Consider the following 23,301-nt stretch of genomic DNA (forward strand, 5'->3'; position numbering starts at 1 on the left):
AAGGTGTTTCCCTTCTTTCAGAAGGGATGCCTGGTCTGGTCATCTGCTCAGACAGGAAAAACCAGGTAGAGGATTGATTGTATCAGATCTGTAACCATTACAAAAAATGTTACCAAAACCGTATCTCCTGACAAGGTTGACATTTCTGCTCAAATAATGGAAACAGCCCAAGACTGTGAGCTCCACTGACCTGGTCTGGAATACCGCCTGGCCACACAGACCATGGGGCTCTTACAGGAGCACACGGGGGCCACCAGAGCGCACCCCCACCCTCAGTGCCCTCTGAAGTGGGTGCATGCCAAGCCACGGTGGCACAGGCTTCACTTGCCTTTATGGTTGTGCCAGGACCGATGTCAGGTAGCAGGGACATCTCTGGCGGGCTCCTGGGTAGACCGTCGTCCTCAGAACTCATGCCGGCGTCATCTCCCCGCTTGGCAGGAAGGCCCCCCGGAGGAGGTGGCGGCCCCATTTTCACATTACACTGTATTTTTAGCTAGATTGTAATAAAGAACATTTGCTCTTATTTTCATCAGCAACTTTTAATCAACAAATCTTCCTGCTCCGATTCATTCATTCAGGGTCTATTTTCAATGCCCCTGCCTGGTGTAGTGGACTGAACTGAAAAGCGTTGTCTGCCACCATCCCTCCTGCTCTTGAAAATGAGCGGTGACAATTCAGGATGAGTCAGGATCCGGCTGTAAGTAATTCGGAGTGTCCTGCATGCAATTATACTTCAGGATATGTCAAATAACAGGCAGAAAATAACTTGAAAACGTCTTGACTCGTATTTGACATACATACCAAGTGTCACTGCCAAGGAGAAGTTTACCTGCAGGGCTTTAATCCGGTCGCACACATTTTCTTGGGAAAACACACGCACAGGTCGAGGGGGATCCTGTCCCGACTCAGGAATGAAAATACTGTCATGCGACAGGGCCCGGCTACCCAGTGCGCTCCTTGACTCCCTAGGACAAAAGAGGCACCGTGAGAGTCTGCACTCCTCCCTGTCTCATGCTAGGCGCTCAGGATGGACAGGAGGGCCGGGGCCTAGCGGCACAGCCACAGTAAGCCCTCAGTTGTATTTATTTTTTAATGGCTTTTGACTCCGGTTTATCCCCACCCTGTCAAACACCACAGCCAACGATGAGGAGCACTGTAGAGGTAGGAATTTTCCTGATGGCTCTGAAGGTTGTGTGAATTCTTTCTATTAATGGGAAAACCAGGGTTGGATATGGTGTGAGGTCCAAGACAGCAGGCCTGCAAGAGGAAGGGCTGGCTGGGCGGGGTGGGAGGTGTGTGCAGAAGACTGTGGTGGATGCCTGAGGAAGGTGAAATCATTCCTGTGGGCAAACAAGCCGGTCCTCGGTAGGCTAGAGGTCGTGCCTGCACAGCAGCTGAGGACCTACCTGACGGAGGCATCCTGGCAAGGTGGTCCAAAACACACATCCAAGGACTGGGTTTGAAATGGGAACTGCTGATCTGCAAAGCTGTGCCCTCTTTTCATTACCTGCTGTGAATGATCTGTCTAATCCAGCTTGTGTGCCTAGCCCTGGAGCACAGACGGTGGGCCCTTCCATCATCCCCATCCCAGCCTCTGTCCCAGCCCTGAGCTCGAGACTCCATTTAGGAACCGAACGCACAGGACATTCACACAGTGTCTGTCCTAAGAGGATGTGGGGGTTAGCTGTCTGAACAATAGGTGGAAGGAGATGATTGAGACCTGATGATGAAGGAAGGAAAACCTGCCCCACCGGCACTGGGCATCTGTGCTCCATGCTCCCCCACCCACAGGCTGCCCCAGGCATCCTGTTCACTGTGTGGCATTAGGAACTCTTGGGGGTGGTCCCACTCCACTGTAGATCACGTTTTGTTGGTTAATGGTGCTTGCCAACTTCTTTCTAGCTCACGGTAGTGAGTCTGCAGCAGGGGAACCTAGAGGCTCCCAGAAGGATGTATCCTTACTCTTCTGGGAGGGCATGAAGCCCAGTGAAAGAACCCGGCAGGCCCTCCCTGCCAGTGGCATCTCCTGTTACAAAGATCACATGCACACCTGCCTTTCCCTGCTACTGTGGGTAGCCCATGGCCATGCCTTTTGAGAACCATAACCACTGCTCCAATGCCTCTACTCTGGGTATAAGTAGGAGTTGAGACAGCATGAAAAGGCCTCTGCAAAGATACACTGGCAAAAACATAGAAGGTCATATGCTCAGGGCCATTCGTTACAATTACAGAAGGAAAAGACCACCAACATCCCAAATGGCCCTCAGCAGGTATCTGCATAAACCAAGGCACATCATCTAATGAAGACTCCCTCCCACCCTGCAGGTGACCACGTGGTAGGGCAGCACCAGACTGTGCCGAGTGGAAAATGAAGCAGAGCGCACGACAAGGTTTATGGTATGTCAGCTCTATGTGGGGAAGGGGTGTCTGAATATAGGTGAACACAGGTGAAGAGGTATGTTGTTTGCTTACATTTTAAAACATAAAAATAGAAGGATAAGTAATAGTTTCCGTTGAGGGGAGGGACAAGACAAGATCGGAAGACAGGGTGCCAAGGCACTTATACATGTATAATTTTGTCTTTAGAATTATGTAAATATTTTATATAGTTAAATGACAAAATCAGACAAAAAGAGAAATAAGATAATCTCTGAAACTAGAAAACAAACAGAAACAAACGAGCCTAATTTTATATCATATTGTTGGCATAACTGCACAGAGGACAGAATGATTTCAAGTGATTTTAACTCAACATCCAAGTGACTGTTTTTTTTTTTTTTTGTGAGAGAGAGAGAGAGGGTGAAGGAGAAGTGAGGGGAAGGGGGGAGAGGGAAAGAGAGAATCTGAATCAGGCTCCACAGCCACCATGGAGCACAACAAGAGGTTTGATCTCACAACCCTGAGATCATGACCTGAGCTGAAACCAAGAGTTGGACATTTAACTGAATGAGCCACCCAGGTGCCCCCCCAGATGACTTTTGACTCTACATTCATAACAGGATAAATTCCAAGAACAAAAGAACCCACAAAGTTATAAAATTACACTTGATAGTCTTTTTGGTAGCAATACTGATTTTAAAAAATGGTACAGAACAATCTTAATAGACGTAACCTCTATGTGGGAAAGCGCGGTAATGAGATTATTATAAGTATATTATATGAAGAAGAAAATGAATAATTTTGTTAATATCACTAGGAACCAAGTGTATAAGAGAACAGTGAATTCAAATAATTAAAGTAAAAAAATTTGTCTTAAGTTTGAACTGGACATATCAGTGAGTTATTTTTCTCTTAAAAAATAGAATTTATTTTCTAGTATCTAATCTACTGAAGAAGTCTAGAAGCAATGAGAGCCAGCTAGCAATCATCACCTCTGGCAGCTAGACTGTGGTCTCTAAAAATCATTTCATACTAAAAGGAATGGGGACCATATGAAGAGGCTGATCGTAGGTCTAGGCCAGGAAATGTACCAAATAAAGGAGGGATTGTATAAGGAAGCAAGGAAGGTTTCAAAGACAAATGGGGTCATGCCTAAAGAACCCAGGAGCTAATCTGAAGTGACTCCCAATAGTGTAAGATGAGGCATTGTGAGCATAAAAATGAATACTGTCATGTGCTAAAGCAAATAAAATATATAAAAATCCATGCATTCACAGTGATATATATTTAAAAAAAAACAAAACAGAAAAAAACCCCAAAACTCATTGGTCAGTGCTGGAAGTTAGGGTACCAGCTAGAGCACCAGAGCATTACTCTGAAGGTAGACTGGTGAAAGGAGAACCAGGCATTATTCTGCCTTTCTTGGACAACTTGCATGTTAAAGAAACCAAGGAGTTGATGAAAAAAAGGTCTCCTCCATGTAAGAATCCCAGCTAACATATGCAGAATGAGTGATACAATTAGGAAAACCACCATTTTGCAATAAAATAATGGATCCAGGCAATGATCATCAGCAGGTGTTGAAACCATTAGGTGAAGGTTTGTGGAGCTATCACACTGAGAGAGACCCCTGGACCCACTGTTCTGTCTCAGTGTCATGAGAAGTGGGACAACCAGATGGCATGTGCCTCATGAGGCGATGTGACAGTAAGTACCCAGTACCATCTTGAACCTAATTCGAATTAAATATCCAGATCCAGCTAACACTTTACAAGAGATTCAGAGACTAAAAAATGAGTTAAATCACACCAAGAGAAAGCAAATCCAGAATGTGGGCTATTTGGCAGAGAAAATTACCCTGCTTCTCCATCAGATCAATGGCATGAAACAAAGTGGGGTGGGTGGAGAGGGAGAAGGCAAATCATTACAGATTAAGAGACTTAAAAAGCATAACAACACAGACACAATAAATGGGTGTCAGCCTTTTAAACCCACAGGGTCCCATGTGGTTTGCCAGCATTAATGCACCTTGGCAAATGGAACTCTTTGCCCATGGTGAAAGATGAGAAGTTGCTACAGAATCTAGAAAGCACACAGACTCTCAAAGGGGCTTAAAAGTGCCTCTAAGATTTTGTCCCTTATATAGTCAATTAATTTATAACAAAGAAGCCAAGAATATACAATAAGGAAAGGACAGTCACTTCAATAAATGGTGCTGGAAAAACTGAATAACCACAAGTGAAAGAATGACACTGGACCCTATCTTATACCATAGAAAAAATGAATTAAAGACTTAGATATTAAGACCCAAAACCATAATACTCCTAGAAGAAAACAGGTAGTAAGTGACCTTGACATTGGTCATGGCAATAATTTCTTAAAAGCAAAGGCAACAAAAGAAAAATAAAGAATGAGACTACATCAAATTTAAAATCTTCTACACAGCAAAGGAAACCATCAACAAAATGAAAAGGCAACTTATAGAATGGGAGAAAATATTTGGAAATCATATTATCTGATAAGGGGTTAATATAAAAAATATATAAAGGACTCATATAAATCAATAGCAAGAAAAAAAAACCTGATCCAAAATGGGCAGAGGAAGTAAATAGACATTTTCCTAAAGACACACAAATGGCTTACAGACACATGAAAAGATGCTCAATATCACCCATTGTTGGGGAAATGCAAATCTCACACTTGTTAGAATGGCTATCATCAAAATGATAAGAGATAAATGTTGGTGAGAATGTGGAGAAAAACAAACTTTTTTGCAGTGTTGATGGGAATGTAAGTTGGTCCAGTCACTGCGGAGAACAGCATGGAGGCTCCTCAAAAAATTTACAATAGAACTACCATAGGATCCAGCAATTCTACTTCTGGGTATTTATCTGAAGGAAATGAAAATAGGATCTTGAAGAGATATCTGCCTTCCTATATTCACTGCATTATTCACAACAGCCAAAATATGGAAACAATCCAAGTGTCTATCAATATGAAGAAGAAAATGAATAATTTTGTTAATATCACTAGAAACCAAGTATATAAGAGAACAGTGAATTCAAATAATCAAAGTAAAACCATTTGTCTTAAGTTTGAACTGGAAATATCAGTGAGTTTTTTCCATCCAGATGGATGGATATAGGAAATGTAGTCTGAATGTGTGTGTATACATATACATGTGGTATGTTACTAAGTCCTGAGAAAGGGGGACATCCCTTGGTTTGTGACAGCATGGATGAGCCCCAAGGGCATTACACTAAGTGAAACAAGACAGAGAAAGATAAAAACTGTATGATTTCACTTATATGCAGAATCTAAGAAAGTTGAACTCACAGAACACATAGTAGATGGTGGTTACTAGGGGCTGCAGGGTGGGGGAAGTGGCACAAACTTCCAGTTCTAAGATGAGGAAGTAAGGAGATTGACAGCACAGTTTTGTATGGCACAGTCATTATTGTTAATACTCTTGTATTGCACACTTGGACATTGTTAAGAGACTAGATTTTAAATACTCTCACCTTAAAAAATAAATAGTAATTAGGTGACGTGATGCAGGTGTTAGCTCTACGGTGGTAATCTGTTTTTAATATATATGTGTATTAAATCAACATGTTATATGCCTTAAAATTCCACAAAGTTATGTATTAATTTTCTTCCAGTAAAGTTGGGGGAGGAAAAGATCTTGTCTTATTCTCTGTGTCGCTCCCTAAAAGCAGTGCACTTCCTGGGCCTCATCAGACCCCACCCCTAGCCTAGCATCACTTCTGCAAACTCCTCCCCACCTCCATCAAGGAGCCAGATGCAGGGCTTGGTCTCAGGACCTCGAGATCATGACCTGAGCCAAAGGCAGATGCTTAACCAACTGAGCCACCATGGAGCCCCTTCAGCAAATTTTTACCAGTAATTGAGAACCTGGCCCCTGCCAGGTGCTGGGAACATAAAGATAAAAAGGAAATTGTCCCCATTGTCTGTGGGCTCCAGGGACAATGAGGAGACACACAAGTAGAGAGGTCATTTCTCACAAATGTACAGACACACACACCCTGCTCCCCCCTCTGCTGTGGTCCTATTCTCTGGTTGGAATGGCCACTGTGTTCGGGTCAAGAGACAAGGCATGGGTGGTGAGTGAGTGTTATAATTTCCCTGGGGCTGGTCCAGTGAAGACATTTACTAATCAGCAGGATTATCATGATAATGTCTTGTTTCCCCAGAATTTGGAGCACACTGTCTTAAAAAATGCGTGTACCGCCCGTCCTCCACGCTCTTGATGAAGTGTAATGTGGGTCCTTCCTGCTCCCTGTCAGCACCAGGAAAGACAAAAAACCCACCAAAACCCCTGAAAGAAAAAAAACCTGTATCTTTCTACTTCAGTCATTTGGTGCCACCAAGTGGTCAATGCAATTTCTACTCCTCTAAAGCAGGCAAGGAGATTGGGGGGAGAAGAAGGGGACCCGTCAGCATCACCGGGATCCTGAAACTTATGACCCTGTCCTAGCGGGATCTGTTCCCCCATCCCACGGGTCATTATGCCTTCTGTGGGGTTTTATTCTCAAACTAAAACAAACTACGTTTGTTGCATGGCAACAAATCTGTTTTCTCCCCCCTTCTATTCACAGAAGTGACTTCTGGAATCACTGAAGCATGCATACTATAACTATATTTTGGTGAGGTACCAGTTCTAGAAATAAGGATTACTTCACTAGATTTCCCCCAAGTTTTCATACCTATTGGTTCTATTGTATCCAACAAGATTTTTGGATGATTTTTCCAAGACTTAACAGCAAGAAGCCTTTCCCCCACCCCTCCCTCCTTCTAATGGAAAATTTTCTTATTAGATAGTTCAAAGTTCAGGCTTAGAGAGATGTATTTTCCTGGTATATATACTATGCCTTCAAAAGAGTGTTAAGTCAAATAAAATCATGACTTGTGTCCTAATCTTACAGCTTTCAGTTGCAGGGCAATGGGCAAGTTCTCCAAAACTTCTCTAGAGCTTGGTTTGCTCACTTATAAGATGGTAGTACTGGCCTCCTCTCCCACAGTGATTGGAGACTTTTAATAAACACAGCACTTGGCACATAGGTATGTGATAATGTTTTCCCTCAACCTTCTCCATCCCTATGTATGAAAAGACAGAAAATACAACTTCCCTGGAAGAACCTCCAGTGGAATTCCCTAGAAGAGAAAGAGACTCAGAAATCTAGCCAGTTACCAGGACACCAAGACAGAGTATCTGGGTCCTCCCGCGCTCCCACTGGCTTATTGGGGCACAGGAGCCTGAAGGATGAACGGGGCAACTTACTCCAGCTCATCCTCGGAGTCATAGCCCACTGGCCCTGACTCGATGGCAATCACCTCACTCTTCGCCTGACTTTGTTTCCAGGTGCTATTTCCGGTGGAAGACGGCGATTCCTTTCTCTTCTTTTTCCCGAAGAACTTCTTAAATGTCTTGAACTTGGACTTTTTCTTTCCTATGCAGAAAGAATGCATGTGGTTACTTGCTGAGCAAGTGTGAGGTGTGCACCATGCATCCATTACTCACTCCTGGGAAGTCCTTTTTCCACACAGAAGTACGTGAAGTACACAGACAACTGCTTTTGCACATCTGAAAAAATCGATCCCTCGACCCTGTGATCATGACCTGAGCCGAGATCAGGAGTAGGATGCTTAACCAACTGAGCCACCCAGACACCCCCACATGCTTCTTTTTTTAATTGCTGAGTAACAGTCCACTGTACAAACGAGAGCAAGTTTTAATATCTAAAATATACAGAGCCAGGGACGCCTGGGTGGCTCAGTTGGTTGAGCAGCTGCCTTCGGCTCGGGTCGTGATCTCAGCGTCCTGGGATCGAGTCCCACATCGGGCTCCTTGCTCGGAGGGGAGCCTGCTTCTCCCTCTGCCTCTGCCTGCCACTCTGTCTGCCTGTGCTCGCTCGCTCTCTCTCTCTAACAAATAAATAAATTACAAAAAAAAAAAAATTAAAATATACAGAGCCAAAAGCCAAAAGACCTGGTGAGGTAAAGGCCATGCGTTAGCTCAAATTAGTTTTCTGAATAATCCTCAACTGTTTCATTTCTCATGAATATGTGCACCAAGGACAATCAGAGGAGACCCAGCCTCATGGTGCTCACTGGAATGCCAGATGCCAGGAGGAGCTAACAACTTTTGGTGGAAAAGAAAACGTCAAATGGTGGTGGCAGCACTGATCCCCCCCACTGTGCCGTGCTTCCTGGATTGTTAGAATTTATGACACTTTGAAACACTTTGTGATCTCTTCTCTGATGCCTCCTTTATTCTCACCCACAAATTGTATCATGTTCAGGATCCTGTGACACTACATGACTAGCTCAGGGAACTTCATTCCTTTCCTTCTGAATATTTATGATAACAAACAACAGAAGGATGTAACATCAGAGATCACCAGGATATGTCAAACATATCTTGAACATTTCCTAAAACAATTTATTGGTTTTATAAGTAAACAATTTTGTAAGCTTCCTTTAAAAAAAAAAAAGATGTTATTTGAGAGAAATAGAGCAGGGGAAGGGCATGAGCAGGCAGGAAGTGTAGAGGGAGAGGGAGAAGCTGACTCCTTGCTGAGCAGGGAAACCGATGCAGGGCTCAATCCTGGGCCTCTGGGATCATGACCTGAGCTGAAGGCAACCGCTTAATGGACTGAGCCACCCAGCTGCCCCGAGCTGACTTCCTTTTTTAAAAAACCCAGTATTGAGGGGGGTAGGGAGAATGTCGTGGGGTGATGGACATTGGGGAAGGTATGTGGTATGGTGAGTGCTATAAAGTGTGTAAACCTGGCAATTCACAGACTTGTACCCCTGGGGCTAATAATACATTATATGTTAATAAAAAACAAAACGAAACCCAGTATCTTTATATTTATAGGAATGTCCCCTTGGAAAGTTCACATGATCTTGCCTTAATGTGGAGAATTACTTAGGATTACTCTAGCTGGGGGTCCTTATTTATCTTAGGTGGGGCAGATCCCTGCACAAAGGGATATCAGTCCTATAGCTCAGTTTTCTTATGTTCTAGTGGAAGTTTCCTTACCTTAACAATCACAAAATGTTTATGTTGTTAACTGATGGTTCTCAATGAGAGTTTATTTATTTACTTTAAAGATTTTTATTTATTTGTTTGACAGAGAGAGAGATCACAAGTAGGCAGAGAGGCAGGCAGAGAGGGGGAAGCAGGCTTCCTGCTGATCAGAGAGCTCGATGCGGGGCTCGATGCGGGGCTCAATCCCAGGACCCTGAGATCACAATCCGAGCCGAAAGCAGAAGCTTTAACCCACTGAGCCACCCAGGTGCCCCCAATGAGAGTTTGATATTTGGAAAGTCTTAAGAATTTTCTGCATTTGCCAGAACACCATCTGGCCTTTGCCTAGCTGACACACAGGTTTGCATCTCTGAAGGTCTGAACACACGTGCAGCCTCCCCACCCTCTGCAGTCAGAGACGCTGTTTCTGGGTCCACGAGCATGGCTATGAAGACCTGGTCGGTAACTGCTGACCACTCCTGTCTGAACTGGAAGTGCCTGGTCAGCCAGCCACTTGGGCTCATGTTAGATCTGTTCACCTGCTAGGCTGTTAAATTCAATTTCTTTAATGGTCACAGGAACTATTTGGATCTTTTACTTCTCGAAATTGTTTTATGAGGTTATGTTTTTCTGGGAATTTGCCTATTTTTCCAAATTTTCAAATTTGCTGACATACAGTTATTAATAATATCCTCGTATTGTTTTAGTATTCACACCGCCTGTAATAAAGCCCCCTTCCTCAGCTCTGATATTCATTCTTTGTGCCTCCTCATTTTCCCTTGATCAGTGGTACCAGAGATCAATTTTATTTGCCTTTAAAAAATGTTGGCTTTGTTAATTCTCTCTGTTGGATGTTTATCTTTTTGTTCTATTAATTTCTGTTCTTATTGTTATTCTTCCTTTTCTTCTACTTTCTTCAGATTTACTGTGCTATCTTTTAAACAACTTAGCTAATTAATTTTTAGGCTTCTTTTTATGGTATATACATTTAAGGCAATACATTTCCCCCTAAATCCCTTTTAGCTGCATCCACATTTTTTTAACAGCATGGAAGATGTTTCTTTCTTTCTTTCTTTTTTTTATTATTATGATCAGTTGGCCAGAAAAGAGTACATCATTAGTTTTTGATGTAGTACTCAATGATTCATTAGTTCCAAGTTTTGATATATTTTCATTATTACTGAAATATTGTTGAAATATTTTCTAATTTCCATTATAAAACCTCCTTAGGCCTAAAGGTTATTTAGATAAGTGGATCTTAATTTCCAAGCATTTGGAGATTTTCTTAGTATCTTTCTATTATTGATTTCCAGCTTAAGTACTCTGTGGTCAGAGAGTATCTGGGTGATTTGAAACCATTCAAATGTGTTGATATTTGCTTTACAGCTTACCATAAATTTGTAAATGTCCCCAGTGTGCTCGACAATAATGTATGTTTGCCAATGTTCTATATGTGTCCATTAGGACAAGACTTTTTTCTTTTTAATTATGTTGTGTAGGTATGTGGTACCTTTACTAATTTTTAATACATTTGTTCTATCAGTTGCTGATGGAGATGTATTAAAAATAACCCACTCTGCATATTTTATTTTTTTTTAACTGTCAATTTTTCCTCTACAAATTTTAATATTACAATGGTACAAAGAAAGGTACAATTCTTATTTTGCTGGGGAATTGAACCTTTTGTGATATGGCCCTCTTGGTCTTTAGTGAGCTTCCTTTCTCCTAGTGTTTACAAGATGCATGTTTTTCTATCCTTTTACTTTCAGCTTTTCTGAATCCTTCTACCTAGGACTTAAGTTTTAGAAATCCAGTCTGATGATCTTTAACTTCTAACTGGAACAATTATTGTAATTAGTTTACTTACACTTACTGTAACTACTGCTATGTTAATAAAAACAAGTCTACATCTTAATACTTTTCCTTAATCTCCTTTTCTTGTTGTCTTTTGGATTAGCTGACTTTTAAAAGTTATTCCACTCTTCCCACCACGAATTTGTAAGCTATGCCTTTAATGTCTGTTTTCTTCAGTAATTACCTTAGAAATTATGCTATGCATTCTATTATAGGACAAGACAAGGAACTTAGAATACTTCAATCCTATTTATATGTCCTATTGTTTTCATTCTTTGACAAACCCAGAAGATATTCTTCTATGTTCATTTAGATGTGTCTGCTTGTTTCTCAATTTCCTTGCTTGTCATTCTTCTTGTGTTCCAGACCTTCCATCTAGGACAATTTTCCTTTAGACTCTGCTTTGGGAGGGTCTGCTGAGTACAAATTCAGTTTCTGTTTGTCTGAAAATGCCTTTGTACCTCCTTCATGCCTAAAATATATTTTTCCTAGGTATAACTTTCTAGGTTGGCAGTTATTTTTTTCTAAGTTATTCTTTCAATAATACTGAAAGATTATTTCACTGTTTGGCGGTTTCCATTGTGCAGTCGAGAAGTCAGTTGTCAGCTTCTGCTCCTTTGAAGGTCATCTTTTTTTCTCAGAATGATTTTTCATTTTGTCTTTTATTTTCTATATTTTCACTGTATATGGATTTCCTTTTATTTATCCCTCTTGGGGTTCATTTGATTTCTTAAATCTGTGGGTCGGGTCATCATTTTAAAAAATCTGTTCCAGAAAATTCCCTGCTACTCTCTCCTCCCTGGAGACTATGCTCATGTGTATGTTCTACCCTTTCACTTATTTTTTTGCCTCTTACACTCTTCTGTCCTCCCATCATTTTACCATTCAGTGCTACATTCTGTATACCTTCTTGTGATTGGTCTATCCTGAGCTGATAGATTCTGCTGTTAAACTCATCCACTGAATGTCTAATTGTAACAGTTTTAAAAAAGCCATTTGACGGTTTTCAAATCTGGTATGTCATTTTTTAAAAAGTTATTTTATAAATTATACAGTAAAACCAGAGTGCCTGGGTGGCTCAGTCAGTTGAGTGTCTCTTGATTTTGGCTCAGGCCATGATCTCAGGTTCATAAGTTTGAGCCCCGTGTTGGGCAATGTGCTAGGTGTGGAGCCTGCTTGGGATTCTTTCTCTCCCTCTCCCTCTTTCTGTATCTTAAAAAAAAATTACATAGTAAATTTCACTTTTTTGGGGGGACATACAGAGCTGCATAATTACCTCAAGATACAAAACTTTACCACAACTCTTCATACTGTCCTTTTGTAGCCAAACTCGTCCCCTAGCTTTAACCCCTAGAAACCACTGACAGCTTCTCTGTTCCTATAGTTGTACCTTTTCCAGAATGTCATATAGATGGATTCATATAGTATGTGTCCTTTTGATTCTGGGTTCTTCCTCTCAGCACTACACATTAGAGACTCACCCATGTAGTTACATCCATCAGTAGTTTGTTCCTTATTATTGCCAAGTACATTGTAGGGAAAGACCACTTTATTTAAACATTGAGCAAACTGAAGGACATCTGGATTCGTTTCAGTTTTGGGCAATTATGAATAAAGTTGTTATAGGTTTCCTTTTTTTTTTTTAAGAGAGAAAGAGAGACTGTGAGTGAGGGGACGGGGAAAGGGGAAGAAGGAGAGGGAGAGAGAGAATCTCAAGTAAACTCCACCCTGAGCCAAGCCGGACAGTGGGGCTCGTTCTTACCACCCTGAGGTCATGACTGGAGCTGAAATCAAGACTCGGAGGCTTAACCAACTGAGCCACCCAGGCGCCTCTTGTTCAAGTTTTCTGTGTAGACGTAAGTTTTCATTTCTCTTAGGTAAATACCTAGGAGCAGGACTGCTGGGTCTCAGACTAAAGGTATATTTAATTTGACAAGAAACTGCTGAAGTATTTTTGAAAGCGGCTGTACCATTCTGCATTCCCAACAGCAATATGAGGATTCCAATTGCCCTGCATCCTCCCAGCACCTGCTTCTGTCAGCTGTGGTGTTGTTTCTGTTCTGCTATTCTAACAGGTGTACAGTAATATCTCATAGTAGTTTCAACTTGCACTAACTAAAAGTTGAGCACTTTTTCATGAGCTCATTTGCCATCTGTGTATCTTCTGGGGTAAAGCATCTTTTAGAACCTTTGCCTATTTTTTTTTAAAGATTTTATTTATTTATTTGACAGACAGAGATCACAAGTAGGCAGAGACGCAGGCAGAGAGAGAGAGGAGGAAGCAGGCTCCCTGCAGAGTGGAGAGCCTGGTGCGGGGCTCGATCCAAGGACCCTGGGATCATGACCTGAGCCGAAGGCAGAGGGTTTAACCCACTGAGCCACCCAGGTGCCCCCCTCTGCCTATTTTTTATTTGAGTTGTTTGTTTTCCTACTTCTGAAGTTTGAGAGTTCTAAACACAAGTCCCTTATCAAGGATGACTCACAAATATCGGCTCCCAGGCTGTGACTTGTCTTTTCATTTTCTTAACAGGGTCTTCCACAGAGAAAAAATTTTAAATTTTAATGAAGTCCAAGTTAGGGATGGAGGTATCCTATCTAAGAATTCTATGTAATTCTAGGTCACATACATTTTCTATGTTTTCTTTGAAAGGTTTCGTAGTGTTACATTTATGCCTATGATATATTTTAAGTTTACTTGTATGTCATCTGTGACGTGTAGGTCAAAGTTCTTTTTTTTTTTCCCATCAGGATGTTCAATTTCTTCTAGCACCCTTTGTTGGAAAGACAACCCTCTCTGCACTGAATCAGTGACCCATCTTTGTCAAAGGCCACTTGACCATATTTGCACGGACGGGTCTGTTTTTGGCCTGTGCTCTATTTGTACGTATCCATCCTTTTGTCAGTACTGCACTTGGCTTCATTATTGCAGCTTTACAGTAAGTCTTAAAATCAGGTAATAGGAGTTTTCCAATTTTGTTCTTTGTCCAAACTGTTTTCACTATTCTAGTTCTCTTGCTGTTTCATGTAAATTTTGGGATCAGCTTGTCAATGCTGGAAAAATATCCCGCTGGGATTTTGATTGTTTGATTTTATTCCTCCTCCTCCTTCCCATCCCTGTCAGGTTATTTCAAAGCAAATCCTCCCAGATACTATGATCACTTGCTTCTTCCTAAATAAAAAAATCTTTGACTCATCATGGAAATCAAATAAATGATCCCTGGTCAACACTCTTGCTACAGGATACTGAACCATGTCCAGCCTTCCCCAGCGGACGTATAAACTGTCTCCTCTCCCCCACAGGTATGAACGCACCATTCTGACGCTCAGTTTGGGGAGAACTGACTGACATTGTAGTGACACTGAGTCTTCCAATCCGTAATTGTGGTTTTAGTCCATTCGGACTTCTATAATAAAGTACCACGGACTGGGTAGCTTATGAGTAACAGAAATTCATTTCTCCCTGCTCTGGAGATGAGAAGCTTGAAATCAGGGAACCAGCATGGTGGGGCTCTGTTGGGAGCCCCCTCATGGGCTGCTGACTGCAAATTCTTGCTGTGCCTTCGCGTGGCAGAAAGAAAGCAAGTAGCTCTCTGGCCTTTTCTGATAAAGGCACTAATTCCATTCCTGAGGGCTCCACGCTTGTGACCTACCTGCCAGAGGCTCCACCAACTAATATCATCACATGGAGGGGTTAGGACTTTAACATATGAGCTTTGGGAGGAAATCAGATATTCAGTCCATAACGCTTAATATGCAACTCCATGTATTTAGGTCTTTGCTGATCTAGGACTTCCTTTAAGCAACTCCTTTTTGTATTTTTCAGTATAGAGAGCCTGCATATATTTGGTTAGATATATTCCAAAGTATTTTATTTGTGCTATTGTAAATGATACTTTTGAAAATTTAGTTTTTCAATTGTTCATTGCTAGTTACAGAGAAATACAATTGATACTTGTATTTTGACCTTGCATCTAACAGTCTTGCTAAACTTGAGAGATCTAAGTACTTTTTTGACATTTTATATAATCATGTCATCTGCAAATAAAGATAGTTTTATTTCTTCCTTTCACGTGTATCCCTTTTATCTCTCTCTCTTGCCTTTGAGCACTGGCTCTGACACCTTTTACAGTTTCTGGTTCTTTCCAGATACTTTCAAACTTTTAAAAAATTGTCTTCGAACATACTGTGCACAATTGTTTTATAGCACATACTCGATAGTTCTGATATTTGATGCCTTTGAGTGTCTGTTTCTCTTGTTTCTCCTGTATATGAGTTTGCTAGGGCTGCTGGAACAGTACCACGAACCAAGCAGCTTCAACGACAGAGTTGCTCTGGAGTCTCAGTTCTGGAGGCTAGAAGTCTGAGGTCAAGGTGTTGTTGGCAGTTTACTTCCTTCGAGTCACGGTGACAGGGAAATCTGTTCCATCTCCTCTGACTTCTGGTGGTTTGCTGGGAACTGCTGGCATTCCTTGGTGTGTAGATGCCATCACCCTGATCTGACTTCGTCTTCACACAGTGTTCTCCCTGTGTGTGTCTGTGTCCATATTTTCCCTTTTTATAAGGGCATCAGTCCTAGTAGATTAGGGGCCCACCATCCTCCAGTATGACCTTCTCTTAACTAATTACATCTTAAATTTGAGACACTAGGGGTTAGGACTTCAAACTATGACTTCTGGGGAGACATAACTGAACCCATAGTATGTCGGTTCTCATTCATGGTGCCCTACTGCTTTATATGCGTGATCATCACTGACTGTATGTTTGTCATGGAGCTGAAAACATTTTCTTTAATAATTTGAAGTCTAGATAGAAGGCACCTTTCTTCAGAGAAGATTGCTTGATTCTATAAGGTACCTATGGTCATATCCAGCCCAAGAATACTATTACCCAAGGTCAAGGGCTGAGATTCTCTAAATTACCCAAGTGATGAAAACTCAAGCTACAAATCTATAAAGAGTTGACTTACCCCTGGTTCACACTTACTCAGATTTTATTGCTCCTTGGGCTCCCAACTTATTTTCAGGAGGGTCATCTCTTAGACAGCCCACCTGGAATGGACCTGTACTTTGATATCTGACCCATTGCCTCATCTACCACTCCATGAAGATGTGAAAATGAAATTTCAAAACTTCCAAGATTGGTAAATGATCTGAGGGCAAAAGTGGCTTCTATGCTCATTTATCTCTCTGGATTACCATTTCTTTTTCAATTCTGGCCTTCTTATTTCTTACTTTTAAAAAGATTTTTCTTATCTAGAATTTTTGAATCATTTTATTTTTCTTTATCATAAGTGTACTTTTTCATCCCCATCCCCTATTTCCCCCCCCACCCCAGCCACCTCCCCTCTGGTACCCATCAGTTTATTCTCTATAGTTAAGAGTCTGTTTCTTGGTTTGTTTCCCTCTCTCTCTTGCCCCCCCCCCCGCCCCTTGCTTGTTTTGTTTCTTTAAGAAATGAGTGAGATCATATGGTATTTGTCTTTCTCTGACTGATTTATTTTGCTTAGCATTATACTTTCTAGCTCTATCCATGTTGTTGCAAATGGCAAAATTTCATTCCTTTTTATGACTAATATTCCAGTGTGTGTGTGTGTATGTGTGTGGGGGCACGCACATGTGTGTATGTGCATTTATGTACACTACATCTTCTTTATCCATTCATCAACTGATGGGCACTTGGGCTGTTTCCAAAGTTCAGCTATTGCAAATAATGCCACAATAAACACAGGGGTGCATGTATCCCTTTGAGTTAATGTTTTTGTATTTTGGGATAAATACCAGTAGTGTGATTCCTGGATCACAGGGTGGTTCTATTTTCAATTTTTTGAGGAACCTCTATACTGTTTTCCACAGTGTCCATACTAGTTTGCATTCCTACCAACAGTGCACAAGGGCTCCTTTTTCTCTAAATCCTCACCAACACTTGTTCCTTATGGTTTTGATTTTAGCCATTCTGACAGTTATGAGGTGATATTTCATTATAGTTTTGATCTGCATTTCCCTGATGATAAGTTATGTTTAGCATCTTTTGATGTATCTGTTGGCCATCTAGATGTCTTCTTTGAACAGAAGTTCAAAATCAGATATCATGTCTTCTGCCCATTTTTAACTGGATTATTTGTTTTTCGGGAGTAATGAGTTGAATTAGTTCTTTATATATTTTAGATACTAACCCCTTACTGGATATATCATTTACAAATATCTTCTCCCATTCAGTAGGTTGTCTTTTAGTTTTATTGATTGTTTCCTTTGCTGTGCAAAAGCTTTTTATTCTGATGAAGTCCCAACAATTTATTTTTGCTTTTATTTCCCCTGCCCATGTATCTAGAAAAATGTTGCTATGGCCAATGTCAAAGAGATTATTGCCTGTGCTCTGTTTTAGGATTTTTATGGTTTCAGGTCTCACATTTTCTTCATTTCGAGTTTATTTTTGTATATGGTAAAAGAAAGTGGTCCAGTTTCATTCTTTTGCATGTGGCTTTCCACTTTTCCCAACACCATTTGTTGAAGCTTATCTAGAATTTTAAATTTTAGTGAAGGGGTTGATGTGAATAATTTAGTTCACTTATTCGGAAAAAAGAATACTTAGTTTCTCTTTTTCTTTTTAAAAACTGATTCCTCATGGTAACCTCTGTAAATATCCCAAACTAGTGATTATGGAGGTTGTTTCATACTAAGGAAATACTTCTTCAAAGAATATTTTCTTGTTTAATTAATAATTCAATATCCTGGAATATGAGAGGTTTTGAATTCCATTTTCTCTTACATTTAATTTTTAAAACCTCACCTTGTATTTAGGCCTATTTGGTGTCTATCAATATGTGACAGAGGAAAAGTAGTTCTAATACGGGATAATAAGGAAAATCTGTCTATAAGATATGAAATAGAATCTTTAATGAAATTTTAATACCTGAAGCTAAAGGTTAGCATGTAGGATTTAGTACTAATGGAAGTTGTTCCTCCCGGACTATATCAAAGAAAATCATTACTAGCATTTTAACTTTAAGACAGTGATGGAGACCTTTGTTACTGAAATAAGGGGAGTATAAATGGCTAATCTAGGAAAAAGGTATGTTGTCCAGGGATCGGTGTTTTTAATGCCAATTTTACAACCCTATCAAGTCACAAATAACAATCGACAGATAACAGTGAACCAATCACATCACTGGGTAACTCTTAGAACATGTAATGAGATGATGAGTCATGGGCCTGGAATTTAGCTCAGTAAGGGGTATAATAAAGGTCTCCAAAGGAGAATAAAAGCCATAAAAGAGATCAAAGGCTCTTTCTTGATAATATTATTTCTTCTGCATGATCAGGCCATCTCATACTTTTTCCAACCACCAGTAGATCCTTTGGATGTTCTTAAGTGATAAATGATTCCATTGCTTTCAAGTCAACCAAACGTGGGGTCAGATTTACCTCCAGGAACGAGTAAAGTGACTTTAAAAGCCCCTGTATTTGACAGGTATGAGGTGATACTCAGGGGTACTGCCCTGAGTGGCCTGAAATCATCTGGATGTGTTCTCTCATCACTGTAGGAAGGGCATGGGGGTATTTGAACACACTCTGAACTGAACCCCTGCCCCTTCCACCACACACACAACCCCAAAGGCTTGGCTCCATCAGCCTCTCTCCCTGGCCTGCAACCAGACATGGGCTCTTCCCAGAGAAGGAGAAATGAGGGCCTTACCTGTGCTGTCCTCCCCAAGGCCTTCTGCAGTTTCCCGAAGCTTAATATCCATCACCCTTGTGGAAATCATGTCCAGCTCACTAAAATCAGATGGAAATTCTTGTTAAAAGGGACATGCTTAACGGAAGGTAACAATGAGTAAAACGGCTTTGCTGACTGCTTTTTGCCCACGACTTCATCTGCACACACCCCAACAAAGAGAGACTCCAGGGCAGAGTACAGGGCAGCAAAGGCCAAACACATGTCCACAGCTCAAGATTAGTAGCCTCATAGGCGTTTATCTAATCACCAACCAGAGCAATTTCATGGAAATCGATTAACTGGAACGAATGCTACATTAATTTAAACAATACAGATTTGTTTCCTTTCTTTCAAAAATGCTTTTTTCAGAAAGTATGTTTTGATTTCATGGGTGAAATAAAGGGGATTAAGAGAACACTTGTCACGATGAGCACTGAGCAGTGTACAGAAATGCTGAATCATTACATTGTACGCCAAAACTGCTATCACACTGATTGTTAGTTATACCTTGAGAAAGAAAAGGAAATTATAATTTTCTCTTATTCACTGTAGAAAGTTTAGAAGGTAGACAGAATGAAAATTACCCCAAATCCCACCTTAACCAAGGGTAACCACAATTAATGTTTTGACTTCCTTCCAATATATTTGTGTGTATGTGCATGCCCACTTCTTATTAGGAAGACTGACTTCTTGATTTTCTTGTATCATATCCTTAAAATTCTTCATAAGTGTTACTGTAATGGCTAAATAATATTTTGATATATAGCTGCAACATCATTAATAGTGAGTTCCTTTTTTTGAATTTTTATTATGAAAAATCTCAGAGAGATACAGAAATACAGAGAATGTATAATGAACTTAACATATTGTCACTCTTGTTTCATTTTTACACCTTCTTCCCCCCACTCCCACAAGGTTATTTCAAAGCAAATCATCCCAGATATTGTTATCATTTCATCCATACAGTCTCATGGTTTCTTCCTAAATTAAAAAGCCCTGACTCTTTGTGGAAGTCAATTCAAGCTGTGTCCCTGCCTTCCACAGTTGACTTTAAAACAGTGTCTTCTACTCCATACATACTAACTCACCATTTATATGGAAAGCTGTTTATTACCGGCACTTACTATGAATCCTCAGACTTCATAAGCGGCTCAAACATCCAATTAGCCAACTAATATTTACCACTTGTACACAGCACATAATGGGAAATAATGGGAGAATTACAAAGAAAATATTTAACAGAGGAAAGGAGTTGTTGGTCTTTGCCAGAGTTGGGTCTAACATTTAGGTTTTTAATATTAATGTCAAAATGTCCATCTTCTAGTTAGCCGATTCCCGAAAAGGTGAACAAAGTTTTACTGATTTTGTTTCTCCAATTTGCATATAATTTGGCTTCATAAAAATGTCTGGTCAACAGAACGAAGGGGAAAAAACCCACATGATCATCTCAAATGATGTGGGAAAAAAATGGCTGACAAAATTCAACACACTTACATGGTAAAAACACTAAATAAGAATAGGGATAGAAGGAAACTCAACATAATAAAGGCCACATCTGACAAACTCAGAGCAAACATCATCCTCAACAGTGAAAAACTGAAAGCTTTTCCTCTAATATCAGGAACAAGACAAGGGGGACTGATTTTACCACTTCTATTCAATAGAGTATTAGAAGTCCTAGTCAGAGAAAATTAGGCAAGAAAAAGAAGTAGAAGGCACCCAAACTGAAAAGGAAGAAGTCAAGGTATTTCTGTTTGCAGACGACATGATCTTATATGTAGAAAACTATAAAGATCCCCCCAACACAAAAAACTGTTAGAACAAATCAATGAATTCAGCAGAGTTGCAGGACACAAAATGAACACATGAAAATCAGTTGTTTCTATACATGAACAATGGACAATCTGAAAAGGAAAATAAGAAAAATGCTTCCATTTATAACAGCATCAAAAAGAATAAAATACTGAGAAATAAATTTTACCAAGGAGGTGAAAGACGTGTATACTGAAAACTATAAAATGTTGCTGGAAAAAATTAAAGAAGATACCAAAAAATGGAAAGAGATCTTATGTTCACGGACTGAAAAAAGCTTATCATGATTTCCCCAAAGCAATGTACAGACACAATCCCTATCAAACTCCCTGAGCCCATAGTGTCCTGATATTCTATGAAACTGTGGTGGGGGCAGGGGGATGTGGTACCAGGGCATTTATATGGAAATAAAGATGGAGCAAAGAAGCAAAAGCAGGAAAATGTAAGAAGCAAAGAGAATCAAAATCATAAGGATTGGTTAAAAGTAAAAGTAACCAACTATTTCCCTGGGTATCATCCTTAACGCTGCTGCTGAACTAGAAAGTCCAAGGGCAAGAGCTTTCTACTGTTTGAGCCACAACAATTGTAATGAACTCTTAAGCACACAGTGTATCATCTGAACTACCTCATTTAATCCCCAGGAATCTTTAGTATTCACATTTTGGGACCAAGAATATATATTAAGTAAGTATATTAACTGGCTCAAAGTAGCAAAGCAGAGACACCAACCTGCATATTCATGTTGACTGTATATCTAACAAAGGTGGGCACTTCTTTGGCCTGGGACACAGTGTGGATGAGACTGACATGCTCCCTGCCTCTTGCAGGTGCTGACCCAGTGAAGGCGAGAGTCCTGAGCTATCATCAGAGGGGCTTCAGAGAAGCTAGGAAATCCAGAGGATATGCACCTCCTACTGAAACGACTCTGTCTGTCAAACAGCCCTGTGCAGAAACATGCCTGCACCCAGAGGCCAGAGGCCCCAGGATACCAGCCCCTGGGTTTGCCAGAGCATCTCAGTTTAGGGTGAAGGGGTTCGAGGCTGTCATTCTATATTTGTTATCACCCTTGAGGAGTCATGATCATGCAGGTCTATGTGGGAGAGTGTGTGCACAAGCCCCAGGGATTGGGGTATAGAAGGGCACTGCATCCCACCGAGGGTGGAGCAAATCTGGATGCTCACACTGGCTTCTGCCTGGCGTGAATGATGCAGCTGTGGTGAAGTCATACATGGCAGCAGGTTCAGGAGCTGGTGGGAGGCCCAAGAGAACGGCCCAGTCTTCAACTTGCTGTAAGGCACATCCTGGTGAGGCTGGATACAGGGAGCACCACCAGATGCCAAGGCTGTTAATGGACTCACACACAGAGGCAAAGATCACCCCACAGATGAAGAGATTATATGGGAATCAGGCTCAGCTTACATGGGAAGTTTTAGAACCTGCTTATATTTTCTGTTCCAAGCATCTTTATACCAAGAAGAGTGTAATATGGTGCAGAGGAAAAGGGCAAAGACTGGGACATCAGGCAGTCAGGGGTTGAAACCTCACCCCACCACACACCAGTGCTGAGCCTCAGTTTCTCCATATATAAAATGGGGATAAAAGAAAACTTTAATTAAATGGACTGCAAACACAGCACGCACAAGCGCTTGCTGAGAACAGCTGTCAGTTTCTGCAGCTTGTTGCCCACCTCATACTAATGCATGTTTTTGCCTAAACGTCAACAAAAGCATGCACAACCAGCATGTCCTGGTAGCGGGGGAGTTTGGATCTATCTCATGAAGACAGTCTGCTTGTGCAAGAGGCTCACGTTAGAGCCGACGTTACCCAAGATCAAGACATCTGGATTCCCAGAGGACCCCTGTGCTTTCCAATGCCCTGCAGCCTGAAGGACCCTGTCGAGCAAGGAGAACCAAACCACTGCCAGGTAACAGGTGAGAACACACTCCAGGCCACAGCGGAACATCCACCCCTTGGGACTGTGGAGTGTGCACATGGAGGACCTTCCTCTTCACTCAGACACCCCAAGGGGTAATACTCCAGAGCTGTTATGACGGAATGTCTTCTCTACTGGGCCCAAGGGCTCGCCTTTCTAAACACACGTTCTTCTACTCCTAGTAAAATTCAAGGACATGCCAGAAGAAAGAAAACCATAATGAGAAAGGTAATGTGGCAAACACCCTATAATTTCCAGCACCCCTTTTGCTTGAACTCCAAGTTCACCTCAGGCCACCTCAATGCCCCCCACCAGCTTTCTGCCCTCTAGCACCTTCCCCAACCCCTGTTGTTCTGACAGCTCTAGTCCAGGGAAAGGAAAACTTATTCTTCAAACTTAGACCTGAGTGGATCTCTTCAGGGGTTCTCACTGATTTAAAAGGGGACTGAGCCTCCAGCCCCCTCTGTAGTTTACAGCACTCATCAGTGTGATGAGTAGTAGGGGCACCTACAGAATCTAGGGGAGTCCTGCGTCTAATGAAGCCTCCCTGGGGGGG

The 23,301-nt window shown here is 41.2% G+C and overlaps 1 protein-coding gene across 1 annotated transcript in view; it reads right to left on the reverse strand.

Moving 5' to 3' along the window:
* CRACDL (CRACD like) overlaps window positions 1–23,301 on the reverse strand; it is a 130,377-nt gene that overhangs the window by 36,375 nt on the left and 70,701 nt on the right. Inside the window, exons 2-5 of the mRNA XM_080814501.1 lie at window positions 18,980–19,059; window positions 7,682–7,850; window positions 830–965; window positions 329–493 (exon numbers count right to left, since the gene is read on the reverse strand). Of these exons, the coding sequence (XP_080670627.1) occupies window positions 329–493; window positions 830–965; window positions 7,682–7,850; window positions 18,980–19,049 (540 nt within the window). The 5' untranslated portion in view covers window positions 19,050–19,059. The remainder of the gene's footprint in view (window positions 1–328; window positions 494–829; window positions 966–7,681; window positions 7,851–18,979; window positions 19,060–23,301) is intronic.

Source organism: Martes martes, assembly GCF_963455335.1.
Source record: "Martes martes genome assembly, chromosome: 9".
Lineage (NCBI taxonomy): Eukaryota > Metazoa > Chordata > Mammalia > Carnivora > Mustelidae > Martes > Martes martes.